The sequence below is a fragment of the Xiphophorus maculatus genome, chromosome 20, assembly GCF_002775205.1.
Source record: "Xiphophorus maculatus strain JP 163 A chromosome 20, X_maculatus-5.0-male, whole genome shotgun sequence".
NCBI classification, from domain to species: Eukaryota; Metazoa; Chordata; class Actinopteri; order Cyprinodontiformes; family Poeciliidae; genus Xiphophorus; species Xiphophorus maculatus.
In genome coordinates, this window is record NC_036462.1 from 31,456,442 (window position 1) to 31,479,529 (window position 23,088).

The following is a 23,088-nucleotide window of genomic DNA, read 5'->3' on the forward strand; positions in this document are numbered from 1 at the left end:
GGGAAGCCAGAGAGCTGAAGAACTGTGAAAATAGGGGTATATGTTCTTTCTTAGGACCCAGCAGGCTCAGCCTAGCAAATGTCCATTTAGCTTAATGATGGACTAACAAACACACAGGGGTCTGTGGATGTTCAGTTGTAGCTTTGAGGGCAGTATGTGGTGGCTGCCTCGAACAGGACCCGGCCCTCAGATAACTGGTGAGTGGCTGTGTTCTCGCTCTTTGATTTAACTCTGCTGTCATCTGATGTAGAGATGAATAAGTTACTTCACCCGTCGGTTCTCTCGGTCCAGTACGGAGACAATGCTCCTGGATTTTCCAGCGGTCCATTTCCGTACTCAGCCCCTAAACCCAGTTATTAGAGACTGAACTTCTAAGCTTGCTGGATGTTCCTACATCGTGCGCAATTTTCTTTTTCCTTTCGCTGCTCGGCTCTCACCCTCAGTGGCTCCACCCTGCTCATAGCAGGGAGGCATGGCGACAATCATGTGAGATATGGGATCATACCATGGTCTACGAGCAGAGACCATGGTATGCAATGAAGCAATAAAGCCTGAGCCTGAGATTTAAAAAAAAATCTGAATTAATTCTAGACGTGAGTTTTGATTAGTTGGTATATACTTCGTTTAACATGTAAGCAGTAATGACTATGGAATATGAGCTAGTTCTAGTTCTACATTATTCCAAGAACATCCCTTTACTGTGGTGGGAATATAGTTTTTGCCTTACTAATAAAGAATGGCTGAGAGAAAATGAGCCGCTGTGTTGATCGACATATTCACTAAATATGGGACTTTCACTGCTTCTGCTCCTCCTGTTTGTGCTTTAGGTTTGGATATTCATTTAATGAGGCTGGATGAAAGTCTGAGTCGGTCGGCTGCTCTGACCTTCGCTCTCGCTTCCCTCTGTGCAGTCTGAGGGAATTTCATCAGTGATGCAGTGATTCAACTCCTTTACAGTAAAAGTCTAGCCTCATTATTTTTGAATTGCAAAAGTAGCTTTTATATTTTTTACTCCAAATTGGCTTACTATCAACTACACTTGCCTCCAGAGTGAATGAGGCTGACTATACGCTCACTAGCTAATGAATACCTAGCTTACCATGGTCAGGCTTTTATTGCTAGTCTTTTTTTGCATGTTGTGTTTTAGCAATTTGAGCTTTTCTTTCATAAAAAAATTCACTTTACAAACACATTTGTCTTACTGTAATCTGTGGCATGATTTAACTTTGACTCTTATTTTGACATGAAAACAATTATTCGGTGTCTACTGTGGTGAGATGTAAATTAAGAAGAAGAAATAAACGTAAGAAATTTCAAATGTGCAAATGTTTTCTGAAAACATCTCAGAGGCCAGAAACAAAACTGCTTTTGTGCTCATATTACACACAGACTCTGTTTTCTATTTAGGTGATTCCTAAAGGCAGTTGATGACACTAGCTTTTATTTTAGGATATTGGAGTAAAAAGAAACTGAATATGAATGCAGTGTTTCCTAATCCCATTGTTGTTCCTTCATCTCCGTCTGATGTTTTCCCGTTCTTTGAAGACGATGAAATAAAATGTACATTCTGTTCCATCTGCTCTCCCACTACTGTGCCATCATAACGACAACCTTCTAACTTGTTCAAATTAAATTCAAGTTCAAAAATACTTTACTGAGCCCAAAGAGAAATTAAATGTTGTTGTAACTTCTTTTAACTCAAATTCTTCAAAGAGTTATTGTAGATGGTGATGACTGTTGGCAGGAAAGATCTCCTGTAATTCTTGAAATACGATCTCTTTTCATTGGCTTTTGACCCAGCGTGAGAGAGGTCCTTCTAATTGTCAAGTTGTGTATTACTTATTTTATGTGACCGTTTGATTTATTTTGATGTTTTTATATTATGATCAGCCGTTTTTGCCGTTTTAGAAGTGCTTACTATCAACTACACTTGCCTTCAGAGTGAATGAGGCTGACAAAGTGTCAATAACAATGTTATTCACATGTCTTGTATGTCCTTTACAAAACTGTTGAAACACGGATTGTATGCATGCATGGATTTCAGGCCACGGACCTCCTCCATGGTGTACGCACTCTTCGTGTTCGCCAAGTAGTGAACTGTGTCATGCTAGATCGGAGGCAGCTCGTTCACATCGTCTGACATGTTTCCGTTCTCCATCATATACGGGTCGATCCCAACAGCAGCCATTTTGTTCATGTATCTTTCCCTCGCACATTGATCAAGAGTGTCCATATGTTTTCTTGTTGTTGGTGTTGAAGCCACGGTTCATCCATGCTTTGCGATGCCCTTGCCTGCTACTAAGATGGCGCAGATCACTTCCGGTTCAGACTTGTGGGAACTATGTATTGACTCTGTAAGGGCTAGCTTGTTGTGAATAAAGCTAAACAGCTTGAGTTGGATGGGTCTCCTTTTTTTTTGTCATATATTGAAACATCTAACCTACCTGAAGATACTATAGCCTCAGTGAATCACAGCAGCGTAAGGAATGAAGGAAGGTGAAATATGTTGTGGTTAATATTTAGCTTTTTACATTCTGCTCTGGATTGCTGCTGCTTACTTAATCTGCTGTGGGAGTCCAGGATGTGTGTGGATGTTAGGATTCAGGATGTTACTACACACACTTCAGTCACTGTGGTTTTGATTGACTGCAATAATTTGAGTGTTTGTTGACATTTCTTTGACTCTTGATAACCTACAGTATGTTCTAATGAAGACTAGAACTTCAGCTGCATGGTCGTTTAGGACCGCCTGCAAGGAGAGAGTAAGATGATCATGAATTCATACACTTACATGAATTTATAGGGCCAAAGTTCACTTCTCCATCAGTCATGTGTTCCTCATTGGCACACTGAGCAGTCTCGGCCAGGGACCCGTCTGATCTGAATGTGCTTGTGTGTCGCAGTGTGGAAGGTGACGCCCCTGGCAGTGACGTGAGTGTATCTGTGGATCCCTGCGTCATCTATGGTTGCAAGCCGGTGACCCACGGCGGCAGACCTGGCCTGGACTACCTGGACAGCCAGCTCTACGGACACATCTTTCTGCCGAGCCACGTGCGACCCCGCCGCCCCAAGCTCCAGCACTCCCAGTCCATCCTCCGCAAGCATGCAGAGGAAGAAGCCATCAAGCGCTCCCGCTCAATGTCAGAGAGCTATGAGCTCTCGTCGGACCTCCAGGACAAACAGGTGGGAGGGAGGGAACAACCTGTTCATAACCTACCATGGCTGATGATGTACTGAGATAGGTGCCTGTCTGAAAAGCAGTTTAGCGGTGGAAGACATGCTTGGTTTTTCTTGTCCACTTGTCATGTTTGCTTAAAAGTTAGTTCTTCTTGTGTGAGAATAAAGACCCCGAGCTCCACTTTAAACATCCATCACCCAATCCTTTCATTTTATCCTTAAATCTCTCTGTTTGCTAACAAGTCATCAATGTGGGCCCTGTTGACTTGCTCAGCAATGCCTTAAATGAGGAAATATAGAAGGAGCTGAGCAAGACTCTGCAGACCTCCTGTGACTTCAGTCATTTCATTTTCTGTTGCCTCTCATACTTGATTTTCTTCTTGTTCACAGCCTCAAGTTACTGATTTAAATGTTTAGTTTTTCTAGTTGGGACTATTACATCACTGACTCTTCATTGTGCCATTTGCTTTTGTGTTTAACATGTAAATAGGTCAAACTTTACTAGACATTTTAAAATCTCCAGCATTGTTTGACCGACTGAGTGAAACTATTGTCTTCCCCCGAACTTTTCCCCATTTTGTCCCGTTGCAACTACGGTCTTCGTTGTATTTTATTGGCATTATATGTGATGTACAAGCACAATGTAGCATATAATTTTGAGCTGGAAGCAAAATGATACATAGGTTCCTCTTCCTGTAATCCTCCTAAATAAAGTCCAGAGCAACAACCAGTCACCAGAAGACGCCTGTAAATGCAGGTTTACAAGATGAAGGCTACTTTTACAGCTTAATGCTTTCAGCCAGTTTGATGAGAAGTTTGTATTTACTTACTCTGTCAACACAACAGGGCAACTCAAGAACTACTTCCTTTCTTACTCTTAATAAACATGGAGACATCTGTCTACGTCCCCGACACAAAAATCCTGATGCCATAACTTTTAAAAACACTGGACTCTTGACCTGATTCAACTTTGGACTTTTATGCCTTTTCTTGGGACTTTACTTGAGGTTTTGGTGGAAATGTTTGAAGACCTACTTGTGACTTTCAATACAATTACTCAGTCCCACCTGTGCTGCTTATTCACAGTTGATTAAAATTGCCAGTGGAGTGAGACTACAGCTGACTGACCATCCTTTTTCTGTTTGCAGGTGGAGATGCTAGAACGCAAATATGGCGGGCGTTTCATAACCCGGCATGCCGCACGTACCATCCAAACAGCCTTCCGCCAGTACCAAATGAATAAGAACTTTGAGCGTCTCAGAAGTTCTATGTCTGAAAACCGTATGTCCAGACGGATTGTTCTGTCCAACATGAGAATGCAGCTTTCCTTTGAGGGACCTGAAAAAGTCCACAGCTCCTACTTCGAGGGAAAGCATCTCTCTTTATCTGATGAAGGCGCCAACATCGGTGCGCTGGTGCAGTCGGAACACGGCAGGGAGAGAGGTGTACAAATGAAGATACCGAGCACACAGAGTGACCTCACATATGCCGTCACAGAACTGGAAGATGCCTTCTCCAGGCAGGTCAAATCTCTGGCCGAGTCCATCGATGACGCACTGAACTGTCGCAGCCTACACGGGGAAGACAGTACTTCAGAGCAAGGAAGGAGCCACCCGGATACGGACAGAGAGCTCAGCCGCCAGTTGGAATCCTCCCACAGCCCTTCAGATCACCGCAAGCTAGATGAGATGACTGCATCTTATAGTGATGTGACCCTTTACATTGATGAAGAAGAACTATCGCCCCCCTTGCCTCTCTCTCAGTCTGTAGACCGGCCCTCCAGCACAGAGTCAGACCTGCGCCAGCGTTCCCTGAACTCCTCTCAAGACTACTGGTCGCTTGCTCACAAAGATGAAAAGGGGGACACGGATACCAGCTGTCGCAGCACGCCTTCCTTAGAATGCCAGGAGCAGCGTCTGCGAGTGGACCACCTACCCTTACTGACTATAGAGCCCCCCAGCGACAGCTCAGTGGAACTGAGCGACCGGTCTGACCGCAGCTCATTAAAGAGACAGAGCACTTATGACAGGAGCCCCAGCAACCAACAGAGCAGCCCCAAACACATCGGCCACGGCCTGCCACCTCGGGGACCTTCCCGGGAGGAAGACCCTTCCCGTCACTGTGCCCGGCAACTGGAAGCCCACCTGGCTATCAACGGTACACCCAACCGCCAGAGCAAATCAGAGTCTGATTTCTCCGATGGGGACAACGACAGCATCAACAGCACATCAAACTCCAACGACACCATTAACTGCAGCTCCGAGTCCTCATCCAGAGACAGCCTGAGGGAGCAGACGCTCAGCAAACAGACGTACCACAAGGAGACTCGGAATAGCTGGGACTCACCGGCGTTCAGCAACGACATCATTCGCAAGAGACACTACCGCATTGGCCTAAATCTCTTCAACAAGTAAGTGCACCCCACTAAATCCAGAACTACATAAAATGAGACTTTAGAGTCACTCAGTGCACACAACTATAGTAAAACAATAAAAGACACCCTGTTTTTTTAAGGTCTTCTAAATAAGAAAACAAACAAAAAAACTATCCTGATTCCTCATAAAATAATTGTGAATGTGACTCACTTTAATCACAACCTTTGCCTCTTCATGATGTCCTTCACAAGTAGAAAGGACCTCCATTTTGTTCAGTACCTACATTTGTGTGTGCTGGAAAGTAAGAAGGTTCTGCATAGGTAATGCACACAATTTTTCCAGCTCATAAATTTCCAAGATTTTTGTAGAATTTTTTTTCCAGCAAATTGTTGAATTTTCGAGTTCAGAAATTTCCATGCGTCTTCTGGACAATTTCAAAATATCTGAGCTTTTGGGCAGAACCTACCTACCTACCTACCTGCCCACCCACCAACCAACCAACCAACCAACAAACCAACCAACCAACCAACAAACAAACAATGGCCCCAGTATGCTGTCCTGGTCTTTTTCCTCAAAACACCTGCCACTAATATACTTGTCCCCTCTCCAACATCTTCATGTGGATTTTTGTTTACTTCTTCAAATTTCTGATCCTCGCTATGTCTCACATCTGTTTTCTGTTTTTGTTTGATTATAAATTGCTCCATTTTGCTGTCTGACTATACTGAACCAGCTAGCTTGTAGAATCCCCGTTGCTGTATCGCCCTCTGCTGTCTCGGTGTGGCAGTGTGATGTAATCAGTGACTGTGTTGCCAGTTTTCACAGTATGCCCCATTTGGAACCAACTTTAATTGAAGCAAATTGAGAAGTAGAATGCAAGTGTTTGGAAAATAAAGCGCTATATGCTTTAGCATGATGTTTTTAAAAGTTTATTGGATGTGCTAGCATATCGCTATAACCTGTCACGAGAGCCAAAAATTAAGCATGGCAAGCCATGCCTGCGTTTGATTAGTGCTTCTTATAGTTAAATAATATTGACCATCTTTTCACATTAATGTAACTCGGCAGCATACAGATAAAAACTGCTTTGATTTGATTGAAAAAATAATATTTAGCAACATAACTGTTTTCTCAAAGCCTCTATTTAGGTGCCTCTAGTCTAGAGGGCCGCATAAAAAGTCACGACTGACTGGATTTGTTCCTGTTTGCTACATTTGTGGTAAAAAGACCACTGAATATGCAGTGAGGCCGAATAAGCCGCATTTATATCCGTGCTCGGTTTGTGCTGAGTTCTCATTCTGCTCCACTTCACGTCCAGGGGTTCTCTCGGGCCTGGGTGATTTTGCTTAATCACAGATGATTGCGGATTTGGTGTCTTTCCGAGCCAGTTTTTAAGTTTCTTGTAATCATGTGGGAGCTGCACCACAATCAGAAAATCATTATTCTATAGCTCTCCAAATCCTGTTCCTCTGTTGACACTTTTCTTTGAGTGCACTGGGATAATCACAGATTTGGATTGTATTCTCACTCCTTTTTTTTGTATGTGTGTGTGTTTCTCTTGATATTTTTTTTCTCTTTCCGGTGTCTGTAGGAAGCCAGAAAAGGGGATCCAGTATCTGATTGAGCGAAGCTACGTCCCGGACACTCCGGTGGGTGTTGCCCACTTCCTCCTGCAGAGGAAAGGCTTGAGTCGGCAGATGATTGGCGAGTTCCTTGGCAACCGTCAGAAACAATTCAACCGAGATGTTCTTGAGTGAGCGATTCATTTTTGCCCACTTCTGTTGGTCTGGATGCTTTTAATTGAACTCAAAAGAACTGTGTGTTTTCCTCCATGAGCATGAATTCAGATCATCGTTCTAATGCCAGATGTGGTTGGAACTTAAGTGAAATAACCAGGAATAGAACATACTCAAGAAAGTGGTATGATGCTCTGATAAATACGCAGCTTCTTTTTAGGCAGAAGCAAAAGATCTTCAGTTGGTGGACAGGATGCTTCAGTTGGTGGACAGGATGTTTCAGAAAGCTTTCCGTGAATCCTCCTTGACACACAGCTGAATCAATGGAGGACAGAAAACTCTCATGGTGACAGTTTGACACATATAGACGTCATTCAGAGAATATTGTCTCATCTTTTGACGATGATGATAATTTATTTCAGACAGACATATCACCAACAAATGTAATAATAATAAAGACTTTCATGTTTCTAAGTGTAAAATACAATACCTATCAAATTTACATACTCAAGTACATGTAAATACACCACTTATTCTGTGACTGTAAGTCTGAAAGGGAGTATGATGAAGTTTAACTTATATAATCATACCCCCTTTCCATTCATTAATTCATAGCATAAGTAGTCTTCCTATTTCTAGTATCCTTTCCAAAACAATAAAACAATAATAATAATAACTATAATACATTTCCTGAACCAAATGAAAGTAATACATACACCCATATATATATACATACGCATCTACCTGCATATATACAGTACATAAATAATATTTGCCTATTTACACACCCACATATATTTACACACACATACACACGCCTGCACCCCATTGCATCCACAGTGCTGTAATTCTCAGCCAAATTCATCACCCCTGTTCATCCTTATACTTTTGAATAGTAGCCATTTAAAGTCTTTTCTTAAAATATCTCATGCTTGGACTTTGCTTCAGCTCTTTAGTGAGTTTATTCCAGATCTTCACTCCAATGACAGACTTTACTTGTGAGGTCTGTGTTAGAGAGTCACAGTCATCAACTCAGAGTGGAATAGAATATAATTCATTTGCCATTTGCACAGATACGTTGTGGTAAATTGGAAGTATTCTGTGTTTTGTCTATGCAAGATTGGGAAAAGTTTAAAAAAAAAGAGCATAGACTTTGACGTTCACTTTGCACTTTAAAGTGATCAACTGCAGGTAACTACTGCACATATTGAGTTTTAGTAGTAAGTGGTTCCGTGTTGCACAACGAATGTGATAGAAAAATTTGATATTTCATTTGTGATCACTAATCATTACCATCATGTGTAAAAGCATCTGAATCTGGTCACCAGTCAATTATTTGGTTCATTTAAAAAAAAAAAAAAACTTTAACATAATGCTATTATTGAGATTCTGTTATTGATTCTTTCATCTGTGGGTCTTTTTTCCAGTTGTGTGGTGGATGAAATGGACTTCTCAGGCCTGGAGCTGGATGAAGGGCTCCGGAAATTCCAGGCACACATCAGAGTTCAGGGAGAGGCACAGAAGGTCGAGCGGCTGATCGAGGCGTACAGGTGAGAAACGTCTGTGAGACACGGATTCATTTCTATGATCAGCTCAGCAAGACTACGGTAAGGAATTCTACGATGTTTAAAAACTCGTAATGATATTCCTATATTCAATAACACTATTGAATGCAATAGTGTTATTATGATATATGAACATAGCAAACCAGCTTTCAGCCCCATTTCTGTAGTGCAGAAAACACACTTGAAGGTTAGTTTTGTATTTTAACTCAAATTCTCCGAGGGTAAGGCTAACGGACTTCAGACTTCAGATTTTTTTTGCAATTGTGGCAAGTGATTGTTAAAGAAAAATATTCCTAAGACTGCTTTTGGGTGTTGGGTACATGTCATTTGCTAGTACAGCTCAAAAAATTTGAATCTTGCATAAAAGTTGTATATTTCTTGCCAGACATCTGTGAAAGTGAAACAGTGATTTTATAGAGATTCATTGAAATAATTCCATTTTTGTGCAAATTTTAATGGCTTACAGGCAAAAAAAAACCTAAACAAATTGTTTCAGAAAATTAGAATATCCCATTAGAGCAACCAAAAAAAATGATGTTTTAATCACAAATGTCACAAATATTAGAAGAATCAGAATAAGGCTAGTAATTTTGACCTTGGCACTTTTTGAACGTTGTTGTTACAGTTCAGCACATAAAATGAATTAATCAAACTTTGTGACATTTTGTCTTTGGTCTTTTGGAAGCAACAGGATTATCAGCTTTTGTTATGGTAATTTTTATAGAAATATTAGAAGCTTTTGTGTGATTTAATCAAAGTTTAAAGTCATGATGGCTTGCATCATGATATCATCAGTATCCATGTGCAACATGGATACACAAGGTAGCTTCACATTCCTCATGGTTATGGTATTGCACCACTAGCATCCATCCATTATTTACGTACATTTAATCCAGCGTTTGGGTTGCAGGGGCAGCAGCCCACGCAGAGCGGTCCAGAGCTTGAGGTCATAGGTCATGATGGGAATGCAGACGGGCCAATAAATCTTCACCAAAACAGGCCAGCATAGCACCCATACCTGCAGATGCCACACCAATCTGCCTATTAATCTCCCGGTTCCTATTTTTCTAGTTCGTGACATCTGTTTCACTAGTTTTATGCTTTAAAATGATGCTGAGCCACATTTCAAAAGCAATGTCTTATTTTCAGTAAGTTTATTTGTTGCTTTTGTCAGTTTCGAGTTATTTGACCGTTGTGGGTTTTTCTGTCATTAACAATTTTGTCTGTGTGCGCATAGCAGAAATGGGCTCCAATTCAAATGGGATCCTTGGAAAAGCAGCTGAAAAACTGTTACATGTGAATAAAAGCAGAATGACATGATACAAAATGTTTTTTTAGAATCCCAACATCATCAGATTTTGTCTGAACAACTCAACATTGTTGGGACATCAAGTTTGACTGTGTCTCGCTCTTTCAAACAGCCTATTTTTCTTTCATTCATGCATACATATGTTGGGATGCATGTGACGTATCTGTGGTTTCTTGATAACAGAACAACAAATGATGCCACCTAAACACCATTTGGCTTTCTGTGTGTGTGTTTGTGTCTCTGATATCTAGCCAGCGCTATTGCATTTGCAACCCCGGTGTGGTGAGACAGTTCAGGAACCCGGACACCATCTTCATCCTCGCTTTCGCCATCATCCTCCTCAACACCGACATGTACAGCCCCAATGTGAAGCCTGAGAGGAAGATGAAACTGGAAGACTTTGTTAAAAACCTTCGAGGTGCTTTGTTTTCCTTCCACTCACAGCTTCCAGCTCACTGTCACAACTCTGCTTCAACATTCAACTCACCATAAACTAAACTCCTAACTTGTCCGGTGCCTTTTGTCACATTAAGGCCCAAAACTAAAAGTCCCCACTTCACTCTTACGCACTAATTTGTGTTGTCTTATCTCATAAAATCCCATTAAACTGAGGGCATTATTCAAAATCAGCTAAACCTAAATCTAATTGGTCAGTTTACTTTTATTTTACAGCTTTGCGCTCTTTCTGCAAGCTAAATGTGACTGCGCCGTGAAGCTAGTTAAAAATGAATAAGCTAGCTAAAAACTAATAAGCTAGCTAAGAATAAATAAGCTAGCTAAAAACTAATAAGCTAGCTAAAAATGCACAAACCAGCTAAAAATAAATATACTAGCTAAAAATAAATATGCTAGCTAAAAACGAATAAGCTAGCTAAGAATAAATAAGCTAGCTAAAAACTAATAAGCTAACTAAAAATGAACAAACCAGCTAAAAATAAATATACTAGCTAAAAACGAATAAGCTAGCTAAGAATAAATAAGCTAGCTAAAAATTAACAAACCAGCTAAAAATAAATATACTAGCTAAAAATAAATATGCTAGCTAAAAACGAATAAACTAGCTAAGAATAAATAAGCTAGCTAAAAACTAATAAGCTAGCTAAAAATTAACAAACCAGCTAAAAATAAATATACTAGCTAAAAATAAATATGCTAGCTAAAAACGAATAAGCTAGCTAAGAATAAATAAGGTAGCTAAAAATGCGAAAAGCAAGATTAATCTAAAATCAGCAGTTCATTTGCATTCATAAATCCATAAAAATGAAACTAACTCTTCCTCTCTCAATCTCTCTTCCTCATCTTCTGAAAGGTGTTGACGACGGGGAGGACATACCCCGAGAGATGCTGGTGGGGATATATGAGCGGATTCGAAAGCGAGAGCTCAGGACTAATGAAGATCACGTGTCACAGGTTCAGAAAGTGGAAAAACTGATCGTTGGGAAAAAACCAGTAAGGTTGCTTTCATTCTTTATTCTATGAAGCTATTGTCTTCATAATGTTAGACACCAGTTCTGAAGAGCCCTTCATGCTGACATCCTGAAATATGCATTTAAACTTGACTGTAAAGTGTAAATAAGAACAGTGACAAATGTCCTGGCCCACTTTGGTTGATTTTTTTTTTGTCAAGGGCAGAACTGCAAAAAAGCCATAACAATGTCTTTATTATGGAAAAAAAAAACCTGGAAAATATTCCAGGATGTTTGCTGTGATTTGTAAATCTGGTTTCTTTCTTGTAGAACATCAACTTGTACTGTTTTCCTAAATCTATCACAAACGTTTCCACATGTTCAATAATCTTAAAATGTGTTTTCATTGTAATTGCAGATCGGGTCTTTACACCAAGGTCTTGGCTGTGTAAGTATTATTGCAATGTGTAGATATGTAGCATCCTCATGTTAGCATTCACGCCCCTTGAACTTTGACTCATCCTGCCCGTTACACAAAGAACATTCGTTGTATTTTACTAGTTTAATCTAAAAGACTAAAAAAACGGAGCTGTCTTTGGTTGGTGAAAGGGTCTGGATTACCATCTGGACTGATAGGCATCCTACTTAAACTGACTGATGCGATGCATGGAACACAACAACATTTTATTTATGCAATGACGTCCTACTGTATCTGCCCTGAGCTGCTGCCAAGTCGGTCGTTTTCATCTGTTCATAGATGGAACAGGCGCCTCCGGCTGCACTGCAGCTGATACTTACAAGATGCTTTACGGACCAAAGGGAAAATAAATGTCCTTCATAAAGAACCTCTATAAACGTGCACAGTGCTCCGTGGACATACGTAGCTGGCGTGTGTGTTTCTGTGTCACAAAGGTGCCAAATACCCTGTAGGTCGCACACACACCCCAACAATAAAAAGGCTGTGCAAAGTGAGAGCTCATCTATTAAACTGACTGAAGATGAATATGTAAACTGGAGTATGAGCAATTTTTAAGAAGTAACTTTTATTATTATATTGAATGTCATTTCAGATTTTTGTGTAACTTTTGCTCAAGTTGACTTTTTCCGATTACCGATTTACCGAAATGTCACTAAATATATAGCGAGAAAGTTGCTGAATTGGCAGCAGTGCGAGGAGAAGGGGGGGGGGGCTTTTGCTAATTATACTTCTCAAATGATCTATGAGTATCTGATGAGATGATTATGGATCATGTGCAGGTGCTGTCACTACCCCACCGAAGGCTGGTGTGTTACTGCAGGTTGTTTGAAGTACCTGATCCCAACAAGCTACAGAAGCTGGGCCTGCACCAGAGGGAGATCTTCCTCTTTAATGACTTGCTAGTGGTACGTCCACTACTGACAAACCACTCTTCCACAAACACTAAGACTGAAGGTTTTCCCGCTTATCAACGAGTCTCAGCAAGACTCATCTGCTTATTTTTCTCTTAGGTTACCAAAATATTTCAAAAGAAAAAGAATTCCGTGACATACAGTTTTCGTCAGTCCTTCTCGCTCTACAGCATGCAAGTTCTGCTATTTGAGAATCAGTGTAAGTATGTTTTCTTTATTTATTTGAATAAGTTTCGTGTTTAGTCACAGTTCTGATCCAGTTTCACTTTGGCCACAACGCAAACACTGAAAATAAGGACACAATTAGGCTTCTGAGTTTTCAGGTTGGGTTCTCCCACCAAAGTGTTTCCGGTACTAGACCAGGACCTCATCTGTTTTATTCTGACTTTCTGCAAAGAAGACAGTCAAGGGTGTGCTGTGGTGGCGCAGAGGTTAAGCACAACCCACATAAGGAAGCCTTAGTCCTCGACGCGGCCGTCGCAGTTCGATTCCCGGCCTGGTGACCTTTGCTGCATGTCTTCCCCCTTCTCTCATTACCCACTTTCCTGTCAATTAACTATCAAATAAAGGCCACCAGAGCCAATAAAAGCTTTTTAAAAGAAGACAGTCAACAGAATATTTTATTGTACTTTTTATTTTTTTCTCTTAAACTGGGTGAAGCTGAAACCGTGCCACTTGAGGAGTTGCATAGACCATATTTACAGATAGAGAAAGCTTTCCATGCATAGTTGTGACTTAATATCTACTCTGAGAATGATTAGTTGACGATTATCTCAATCACCATTATTCAGATAAACTGTTTGAGTCCTGGCATATTATATTGTTCATATTTGGTTAAACCTTTAAGCTTCCTTGCACTAACCTCGAATAGGTTCACTGACACATCTGAGTGAATTGGAGTTACACCTGTGGATGTATTTTAAGGCCACACCTAAAACACATTGCTTTCTAATATTTTCTTGTTTGAAGAAATATGATGAGAATAACTCTTGAGACCAGTTCAAGAATATTGGAAAAGTCTCGACCAAAGAGCTTATTCCCTTATAACGTTTAATAGTGTTAAGGAATCATGGCTATTTTTGATGGTTTAATATAGTTAAGCTAATGCCATGTGTGTTTAAGTAGACCAACATTCCTTTGGACAAAAGCAGATGCAAGCAGGAGTTCACAGACAAACATTTTTCTGGCAAGGCTGTAACTTAGATCAGCCATAAAACACAAAGCTCTTGAAAGGTTTTAAATTAGGAGGCCATAAAGAATATCTTCCCCGGCTCGCAGGTCAGAGGTCGGGGGTTTCTCAGGAGCTCAGAGTTGCATCTGGAGTTGATCACAACTTAGGAATCTTGGAAACACTGAGGTTTAATTTCTGATACACCTTCTTAATATTAATAGCAATAGTGTGTTAGATTAAAATATATTACCCAAGTTACAAGTACTAATCTAGTTAAATGGAATGTATTTGAAAATGTACTAACTATGACAATATCGGAAACCAAAAGGGAATGGTTTGAATGTTATGTTTTACAGGATGAAAAAGACTTCTATCTCATTATTGTTTGTGATAAGGTAAAGATTCAAATCTTTGGAGAAGCTGACTGCAGAGGAGTAAGATAGGTTTTGTGAAAATAACTTATAATTTTAATAACTAAAATGACTCTTGATATTTGTCATTAAAACTCAGGGGAAGGTCTAAGTTTTTTCCAAGGTAGCTCTTGGTTGGTCAAAACAGAGGTACGCCCTATTTGCATATATTAACAAAGAGAAACGCCTTCACTAGAAAAGGGAATGCTCAATAATAAGAATTCAGACAACTGCCCTGTTTTGCTTTTAAGCATCAGCTGTCTCCAAAGGCGCCTTTGTTCTTTTTTCTTTTAATTCTTTTGTCTCAGGTAAAGAATGTACTTCTGTGTACTCTGAAGTTTTCTTGTTAAATTCATACGGTGTTTTCTATTGAATTAAACTCTGCATTTCTGTGACGTCATTGAGCTTCGCCGTTTCTTGCCGGCCGTGACGACATCTGCTCGAGACCCGGCGAACAGGAGGGAAAGCAGAGCCATGCTGTTTCCAAAACTTAAGCTAACCAAATAACTTTCCTTCCTTAATAATAGCAAGATGCCTTTGCTATTTAGTTTTAGCAACTGGTTCATATGTGGCACTTGGGGTCGGCCAGTGAGGCATCCCACAATGCATTGGGCCACCAGCAGCAACTAACAAAAATTTGTTTTAAGATGAAGTAGCTAAACATTAGAAAAATACTATAGGATTCAAACCAAAGATCAGAAGCCTGATCTTGGCTGACACCCAGGGGGCCCGTCTGCTTCAAGGCTCCACATTGTCAAAGACGGCACTCGGCTGTTATTTGAGCTACAGTTACCTCTCTGTCTCCATGAATCGGTTTAATTATATAAAATGTAATATTTAGGAGTTCTCCAGGTATGAAGCACTCCTAGATATGAAGATCTTTTGTTTCTTTTTTTTTAGATTATCCCAACGGCCTGCGCCTGACCTCGGCCATTCCTGGCGCAGACATCAAGGTCCTCATCAATTTCAATGCTCCCAATCCTCAGGACCGCAAGAGGTTTACTGATGATTTGCGAGAATCTATTGCCGAAGTCCAAGAGATGGAGAAGTATCGGATAGAAAGTAAGCAGTGCCTTTCTACTGTCCTTTCTCTTCACATTCTCATTCCTTTTAAGTATGCGGTGGCCAAGCGACAGGCACTCGGATGTTGCGTGTTTGTTTGGTACGCAGCTGAGCTGGAGAAGCAGAAGGGTTTGGTGAGGCCCAGCATGTCCCAGTGCTCTGGGTTAAAGAAGGAAACTGGGAACGGAAACCTGAGCCGAGCCAGCCTGGACGACAGTTATGCCATCGGCGAGGGCCTAAAGAGGAGCGCGCTCAGCAGCTCCCTACGGGATCTCTCAGATGCAGGTGAGGTCTGAATGTTACGTCAGTGCCCTGGCTTCCATCTTGTTCTACTTTTTGGTTGGAGAAAAGCAAACGCTCCCACTTTCACTCCGGTTTCATTGGACGTTTGGGAAAAGGAAGATTTGGATATTCAGACTACCAGTACAGAAGCAGGGAAGGAAATCGACGCCATTGCCGAGGCAACCCCGGTGTTCTTTATTTGAAGCCGCCCACTAATAGGCTTGCGTCGCTAGCAGGAGGGAGGAACACCGCTTTGTAGGTCACTGTGCTCAATCCAAGCTTCTTAGCGAGAAGGAGGGATTAAAGTTCTCCAGTTATTCATGCAAAGCGAGCAACAGCAGAAGATGCTTTACTGCAGAAAAGCAGCAGCACAAAAACGCGAGGATGCCAGTAAACTGACACGACTGGTTTGAGCTTCATCTTAGCTGCTTTTGAGAATAAAAAATAAGGTATGTTGCCTGTTCCCCATACAGTTTTTGAAAAACAATTCATGACGCTCACTTGTTTTTACTTATTTTTTTAAAATCACAACCACCACCCTCAGTGCATTTTATTACGACATAAAGCAGTGGATAACTGTGAACTGGAAGGACATCATTCCTTTTCTCATTTATTCAAGATAAAAATCCAGGTCAACCAATCACCAAGACAACCACCAGGTCGACAAAAATTGAACTTACAACTTTTTCACCAGGTGTGGCCGATAACAAGCGTCGCACATCACCTCGAACACAACGTCTCCTTATCTCCCACTACAACATGGGTCATTTTGGTCATTTTGGTTTAGGAAATGTGGGGGCTGGTTGACCTTTAAACCTTCATTAATATCTTCAAAGCCAAAGCAGCACAAACAAAAAAGTTTTTGCTGCACAAGCGTAGTTGAGTTGATTGACGTCAATTTTATCCGAATTGAAGAATTTAGGAGCGGCTGGTTGACCTTTTATGACCTCTGGAAACATTCCTTAATATCTTTAAAATGAAAGCGGCACAAACAAAGAATTTTGCTACACAAACCAGCACAAACGCAGGACAAACATTTGACACCAATTTTGTCTGATTTGAAGAATTTCAAATTTCAACTTCTCTCAGGTGCGACGGAGGTTATCCTTCTAGCAACACAACAGCTCTGTGAACGCTGCTGGAGATGCAGTCGGATGGTTTAGGTCAAAAGATATTTGTGAGTTAGAATGGCCAAGTCAAAGTCTCAACCTAGTTTCAACTAGGAATCTGAGCACAATGTACAAGCAGATGTCCTCCAAACTGTCTGACTGAGCCTGAGCTGTTTCATAAAGAACAGCTGGAGAAATGTTCAGTCTGTACACCAAAAGATCTGGAGCTGGAGCTGAAGGTGAATACACACTCGCCACACACCTTCTAGTTTTGCTATTTATAAGCTGAAATAAAGATGAAAAGTTAAATAAATAGTGCTAGTTCCATTGCGAGAAAGCTATAATTACCAATATCTTAACCTGGGGTGTTTGACTTTTCTGTCTCATTTGGAAATGATATTGAAAATGAATAAACCCGTCCTTCATGTCTCTCAGAGTGGAGCTTATCTGTTGCTACGAGAGTCTCCTGCCAGTAGAATCTTGCCTCGCCATGCAGCCGCTCAAACAAACCCTCACTTTCCTCACGCAGACTCCATGTTCTGGCGTTAGTTTGAATAAGTTTTGTCCCCGACCCTTAGCTTCCCAAACACCCAGACTAAAGTCAGCTGCTTAGCTGGTGGCGTGGCTCTCAGAATGTGTCCGCACCGCCCCGCTGTGGACAGACAGGGTGTGTGCGCCTTCATGTTTTAACCAGGCATGTCTTATCTGTCGTGTGCCGTGTCCTGGGCAGGAAAGCGCGGGAGACGCAGCAGTGCAGGATCACTAGACAGCAATCTGGAAGTAAGTAGCCAGCGGCCGCTGCCAAGCTGCCTCTGGTCTCCTTTTGCGTTGCTCGCTCTCAGTGTGCAGATTCTATGAGATTTATTGTTTCTGTGTGCTGTGCTGTTCAGTTTTGCAGCTCCCGTTGTTTGCTTGCAGCACTGTGCATGCATTCTGCTGTGGCTGTTGAATTAGGCTTGGTTGTTCACTGCATGACTAGACTGGCTGTAGTTCAGACTCATGTTGTCATGCTGCTCTGCTGACCTTAGACTCACCTTGAAACCCATATGTGGAAGCCGACTGTTGTAGTTCTACTCTTCCATTTATGCGATATTAGTGCATTAGGGAAGTTGTCCTTTCAACATGTTTCCTGCATCTGTGTGGTTATGAAGAAGTTTTTGCCTTATGTTTCCATGACGTTTTGTTTCCTCCGTTGCAGGGCTCCATCATTAGCAGTCCTCACATGCGGCGGAGAACCCCTTCGGGTCGAGACTGTGCGTCCCGTCACAGCGGACACTCCCTGCCCAGCTCCTCCTCCCTGCTCGGGTCTCTGTTTGGCACCAGGCGGGTGAGGTCACCCGGGCCCTGCCCCGGCCCCGTCCCTCAGAGCCCCCACCCCACCCTCATCTCCCACGCCCCGCATCCAGCTAACCTGCACCACGCGGCCCGAGCGGAGTCGGACTCGTCCGTTCCCGTCCATCCTCACCCCGTCCCGTTCTGCCACGTGACCCAGAATCCCCCGCCTTACCACCACCACCATCACTACCACCCACCGCCCCATCTGCAGCGCGCGCCACACCAGTGCCACGCGCCTCCGTCTCACAGCCAGCACCCACCATACCCGCAGCACAGCCACGGCAGCCACTCTGCCCACGGCGGCCACCTCCACGGCCCGCCGCCAACGCCAGCATCTCAGGTTCCCAGCAGCAGCACCAAGCCCAAACACAGCGGCATCAGCACAGTGGTGTGAGTGGATCATGGCAAACAGGACCTTGTAAAGACTTTTACCGGATGAGATCGTCACACTGTGGTCTCTGGTCTGCAGATGAATCCAGACTCGAGCATGGACTTTGTTTGGCGTTACGTTTTTGCAAACTTTTGCTCCTTCATCCCCTGCATTTCATTTCAAGTTCTGTCTGCCTGCTTCAGGAGAGACAGACTCATGCAAAGACCACAAGCACGGCAAAAGAACAAAATATCTTACTAAGTATTTTTGGTCTAGTTTCTAGAGCAAATGTCTTGGTACTAGAGGTGCACCGATTGCATTTTTCTGGCCAATCGCCGATTACCAATCTTTTAAAAAGCCTGACCTGCCGATTCCGATTTTGGCTGATACCAATTTTTTTGTCTGAAATGTTGTTAAATATAGCAAGAAAGTTGTTGAGTTGGCAACAGTGGGGTGACTGTTGTTCATTGTAAATAACCGACATAACATGGTGGGCTGGTCTGTCAGTAAAACCTTTCTCACCGGAGAGCAAAAGAGGACAGTGGTTGATTCTTAGACATTTGCCAAGCTAGATAAGATCGGCTTCACGTGTAAAAATCGGTCGATCACCAAACTCCCAAAATGAAGGAAATCGGCACCAATAATTCCCTACGTAGTACATTTGAAATAAGACAAAACTAACTTGATATGTAACTTTTCAGCAAGATAAAGTAGCTTTGCTCTAAGTCAGTGTTTCTCAATTCCAGTCCTCAGGCCCCCTCCTGCCCTGCATGTTTTAGGTGTTTCCCTTCTGCTACACACCTGGATTGAATATTTTGGTGATTAACGAGTTTCTGCAGTACTTGATGGTCATGCAATCGTTTGAATCAGCTGTTCTGCAATAGAGGCACATCTAAAACATGCAGAGCAGGAGGGGCTGAAGCACTGCTCTAAGTCAATAATTGCTAATATTAATGGAAAAGTTCTAGTTCCATTGGCAGATTATGTCACTTATAACATGGAAAAATATTTTGTTATAACTGAAAAATTTGTACGTTTTCATCAATATTAAGTAATTATTGACTTAAGGTTAGCTACTTTATCTAGCTAAAAAGTTACTTGTAATTTAGTTTTGCCTTATTTCAAGTGCGCTAAGATATTTGCACTAGAAACTAGATCGAAATGACTTGGTAGGATTTTATGTTTTTTGCAGTATAGCACTGTGTGTCTCAAATTCATAAAAAAAAGCAACGGGATTTAACCTCCATGTATTTAACAGAAAATGCTAAATGGTGACGCGACTGGACGGCGTCGCAGAGACAGCGGTTATTTAACGTAGCAGTAGCTCACAGTGCGCTGTGATATATCTCTGGTAGCAGTTCTGAATGTGCCAATTACCGACAGGATTTATCGAGGTAGTAACTCAAATTTACTCAATGTCTGTTGTGCATTATATTTTGTAAAAGTAATAATAATAATAATAATAATAATAATAATAATAATAATGGGTATTACTGTTCTAATTAATGCCAAGCAAATGGCTTCAGTTAAACTCTCAGTAGAGCTGCACATGAGGGGGCCGTAGTTAGGAACCAGGTCTGGTCTTCGGTCACCGGATGCCCGTCCGTGTTAAAGATGTCGGCCATCCGGTCTGCTGAGTTTGGAGTTGGCCGTCGCTCGCTCCCGGCTGTAAACCGCTCCGCTTTTCTTCTTTTCAAGTCAAACGAGTTTTAAAAGTAAAACTCTTGAGTTCCGTGTTGCTCCGCTACCTCGAAGGGTTCGACAGGTTTGCGTTTTGAAGACGCCACCGCCGAGTCGCCGTCACGGCGTGACCGTGGCGGCCGGCGCCTGTGTGCGTTCCTCGCTTCAGAAAGCAGTTTTATATCAGCGACCCAGCAGACATATTATGGGACAGCTGGATGCCTCTGTAGCATTTTCAGTGGCTAGAGTGACGAATATCAGCACATGACGTCTGTCATTTTTTTTAATGTAAGTTTTTGTTGTTGTTGTTGTTTTACTTGTTTTGTCTGATTTTATTTGTCTAGCGGTTTTGTTTGTCCTGCGGTGTTTTAGTGCAGTCGGCGTCCACGTGGATTTGGACGCGGTGAACCCCTTCCACACTGAGACAAACACTCAGCGTGGGGCGCTGTGTTCCCAAAACTATCTCGGTTAATTAGAAACATAAAAAAGTGCTAGAACAGAATTACAGAAGAGGTGTGTTTTACTTGGATTTCATAAAAGGCATACAAAAAGTAGAGCATCACCAACGTGGAGAATCAATGTTGCCACCGTTCACTGCAGGTCCAGCCGCTGGTTTTTCTGGATGTTTCTACCATCTTTGAACTTACAAACTGAAACTTTTTTTTTTTTTTTGCCCGTTTTCTACTTCAAGCTCAGTCAGATTGGAAGGAGAGAGTCTGAACATTAGTTTTCAGGTCTTCACTGCAAAAACACTAAATCTTCTTTGTCTATAATGCAAATATCTTTGCTCACCTGAAATAAGACTAAACTAACAAGCAACTTTACTTGAAACTCTCCCCTATATCTTGCTGAAAAGTTGCTTGATATTGATGAAAACATTCTCCATTGATCAGATTATTTCACTTATGACAAGAAATTTTCCAAATAATCTGCCAATGGAACTAGAACTTTTTTTGAACTAATATCAAGAAATTATTGACATAAAACAAGCTCCTACATCTTGCTGAGGAATTACTTCTAATTTAGCTTTGTCTTATTTAAAGTGATCTAAGATGTTTGTTCTAGAAACTAGACCAAAATTGTGTGGTAAGTTTTTGTGTTTTTGAAGTGTGGGTAAAGGTCCACCTCCATTCATGCTCTAGATTGTAAAACCTTCACAAGAACTTCCCTACCTATAAATCACACCACTGATTTAGCTTTTCACAGGAACTCTCTTATATTTTCACCATCTTTATCTTTGGGTTACATTGAGACTACTCGATTTCTTTTTTTAATTCCTCTTTCTTCCATTCCACCAACTAATTTGCTCTAAACCTTTCAGTAGACACATTTTAGACCAATCGTCTTATTTAAAAGCACACGTCTGAAAATTCACTTTCCAGCATGTCTACGGCCTTCGGTCCATTTCAAGTAGACAAACAAACAAAAAAATTCAAAGCTTCAAGTTTTCCTCACTGGTCCAATAATTCCCATTCAGTGGTTTACAAGAAATACTATAAAAAAAATAATAATAAAGTAATTGATAGAAAGTATATGCGTCTGTGCAATAAAGACTCTAATGCTGTGGCAAAGATGGCGCCACAAATCAACGACGTTATTCAAAAAGCCCCGTGAAAATATCGTATGCCTGCTTTACGGGAGGAAACACTGAAACACGAACTTTATGATGCTCATGTTCTGTGGAATCCGTAATACGCCACCATTGTTCTGAGTATAAAAATAACGAAACGGATTCACAAAGCTGGCCTCCCGCAGAGCGGCTTGGTCCGGCGTCAGTCATGCTAGCTCTAGCTAAGCTAACGAAGGGGTTTCAAACCGAACCCGTCCAAATTCAGAGTGAGATGCTTTGCTGCAAGCCGTTGATGCCTACGTTTTCTTTAATCTGTCCATTTTTTTTTATTTTTTTTATTTTTATTGTTTTCTATCATCAGCGTGTGTGACTAAAACAATCTGGTTTATCTCTGTTGCTTGTTTACATGTAGACTATTTCTGCCGTGTCATCCGGTCTTGTCACTCCGACGCGCTCCTGTTCACTCTTTGCACATTGCGACACGTTGCTGAGTGTGAAAAGCTGCTGGTAATTTAAACGTGACGTGTGGAGCAGTTTGGAAGTGGATGGTATGTTGTTTTTTGTGGTAGCAAAGAATGATAAATGCTTGTACATACTCTGTAAATTATACTTTTAACTAGGTATAATTATTATCAATGTCTACAGGTGTATTGAAAGTGCATCCCTGCTCCCCCTGACTTCCACATAATCACAGAGCTGCTGCTGTTTGCCTCTGATGCGACTGAATTATCACGAGGTCCAGGAACGTCACACGGTCTTCATGCTCCTGACCTTTACTTCTATTCTCCTTCTCTTGCGGTGGAGCGTGGAAGTTGAAGGGAAGGCGCTCTGTTTGGAAGTAGACAAATTCCCTGTTAATGTAAAACCAGTCCTGTGACAATTATGGAGAACATAATAAAACGATGCACTATAAGAGCTGAAGTGCCTCTTTATTTTACTTATGGTTGATGTGAATGACTGTATGAGCTCTTCCTTCAGCTAAGCATGGGCTGGTTACCAGAGTCATTATATATAGGGGTTTTTTTGCATCCATATAAAATCAAAATTTATCCAATTAATAGATTTGATAGCTGAATTGGGTGTTCCTAGTGTATCTGCAGGGTAGATCAGCCTAGAAATACTTTCCAGTTTGGTGAGAAATA

General features: G+C 41.5%; 1 protein-coding gene across 6 annotated transcripts in view; it reads left to right on the plus strand.

The window, feature by feature from the left end:
• LOC102228922 (IQ motif and SEC7 domain-containing protein 1-like) overlaps window positions 1-22,861 on the plus strand; it is an 80,998-nt gene extending 58,137 nt beyond the window's left edge. For 3 of the 6 annotated variants that reach the window (XM_023325097.1, XM_023325098.1, XM_023325099.1), the window contains 13 exons: window positions 2,904-3,183; window positions 4,326-5,587; window positions 7,144-7,305; window positions 8,716-8,838; window positions 10,414-10,580; window positions 11,472-11,611; window positions 11,987-12,016; window positions 12,826-12,951; window positions 13,057-13,156; window positions 15,439-15,600; window positions 15,709-15,885; window positions 17,722-17,771; window positions 18,190-19,425. In XM_023325097.1, coding sequence (XP_023180865.1) covers window positions 2,904-3,183; window positions 4,326-5,587; window positions 7,144-7,305; window positions 8,716-8,838; window positions 10,414-10,580; window positions 11,472-11,611; window positions 11,987-12,016; window positions 12,826-12,951; window positions 13,057-13,156; window positions 15,439-15,600; window positions 15,709-15,885; window positions 17,722-17,771; window positions 18,190-18,720 — 3,310 coding nt within the window. In that variant the 3' untranslated portion in view covers window positions 18,721-19,425. Of the gene's footprint in view, window positions 1-2,903; window positions 3,184-4,325; window positions 5,588-7,143; window positions 7,306-8,715; window positions 8,839-10,413; window positions 10,581-11,471; window positions 11,612-11,986; window positions 12,017-12,825; window positions 12,952-13,056; window positions 13,157-15,438; window positions 15,601-15,708; window positions 15,886-17,721; window positions 17,772-18,189; window positions 19,426-22,358 lie in introns of those variants that run through there. The other 3 variants (XM_023325101.1, XM_023325102.1, XM_023325100.1) reach the window with 3 other exon arrangements.
• Window positions 22,862-23,088: the final 227 nt, after the last annotated feature.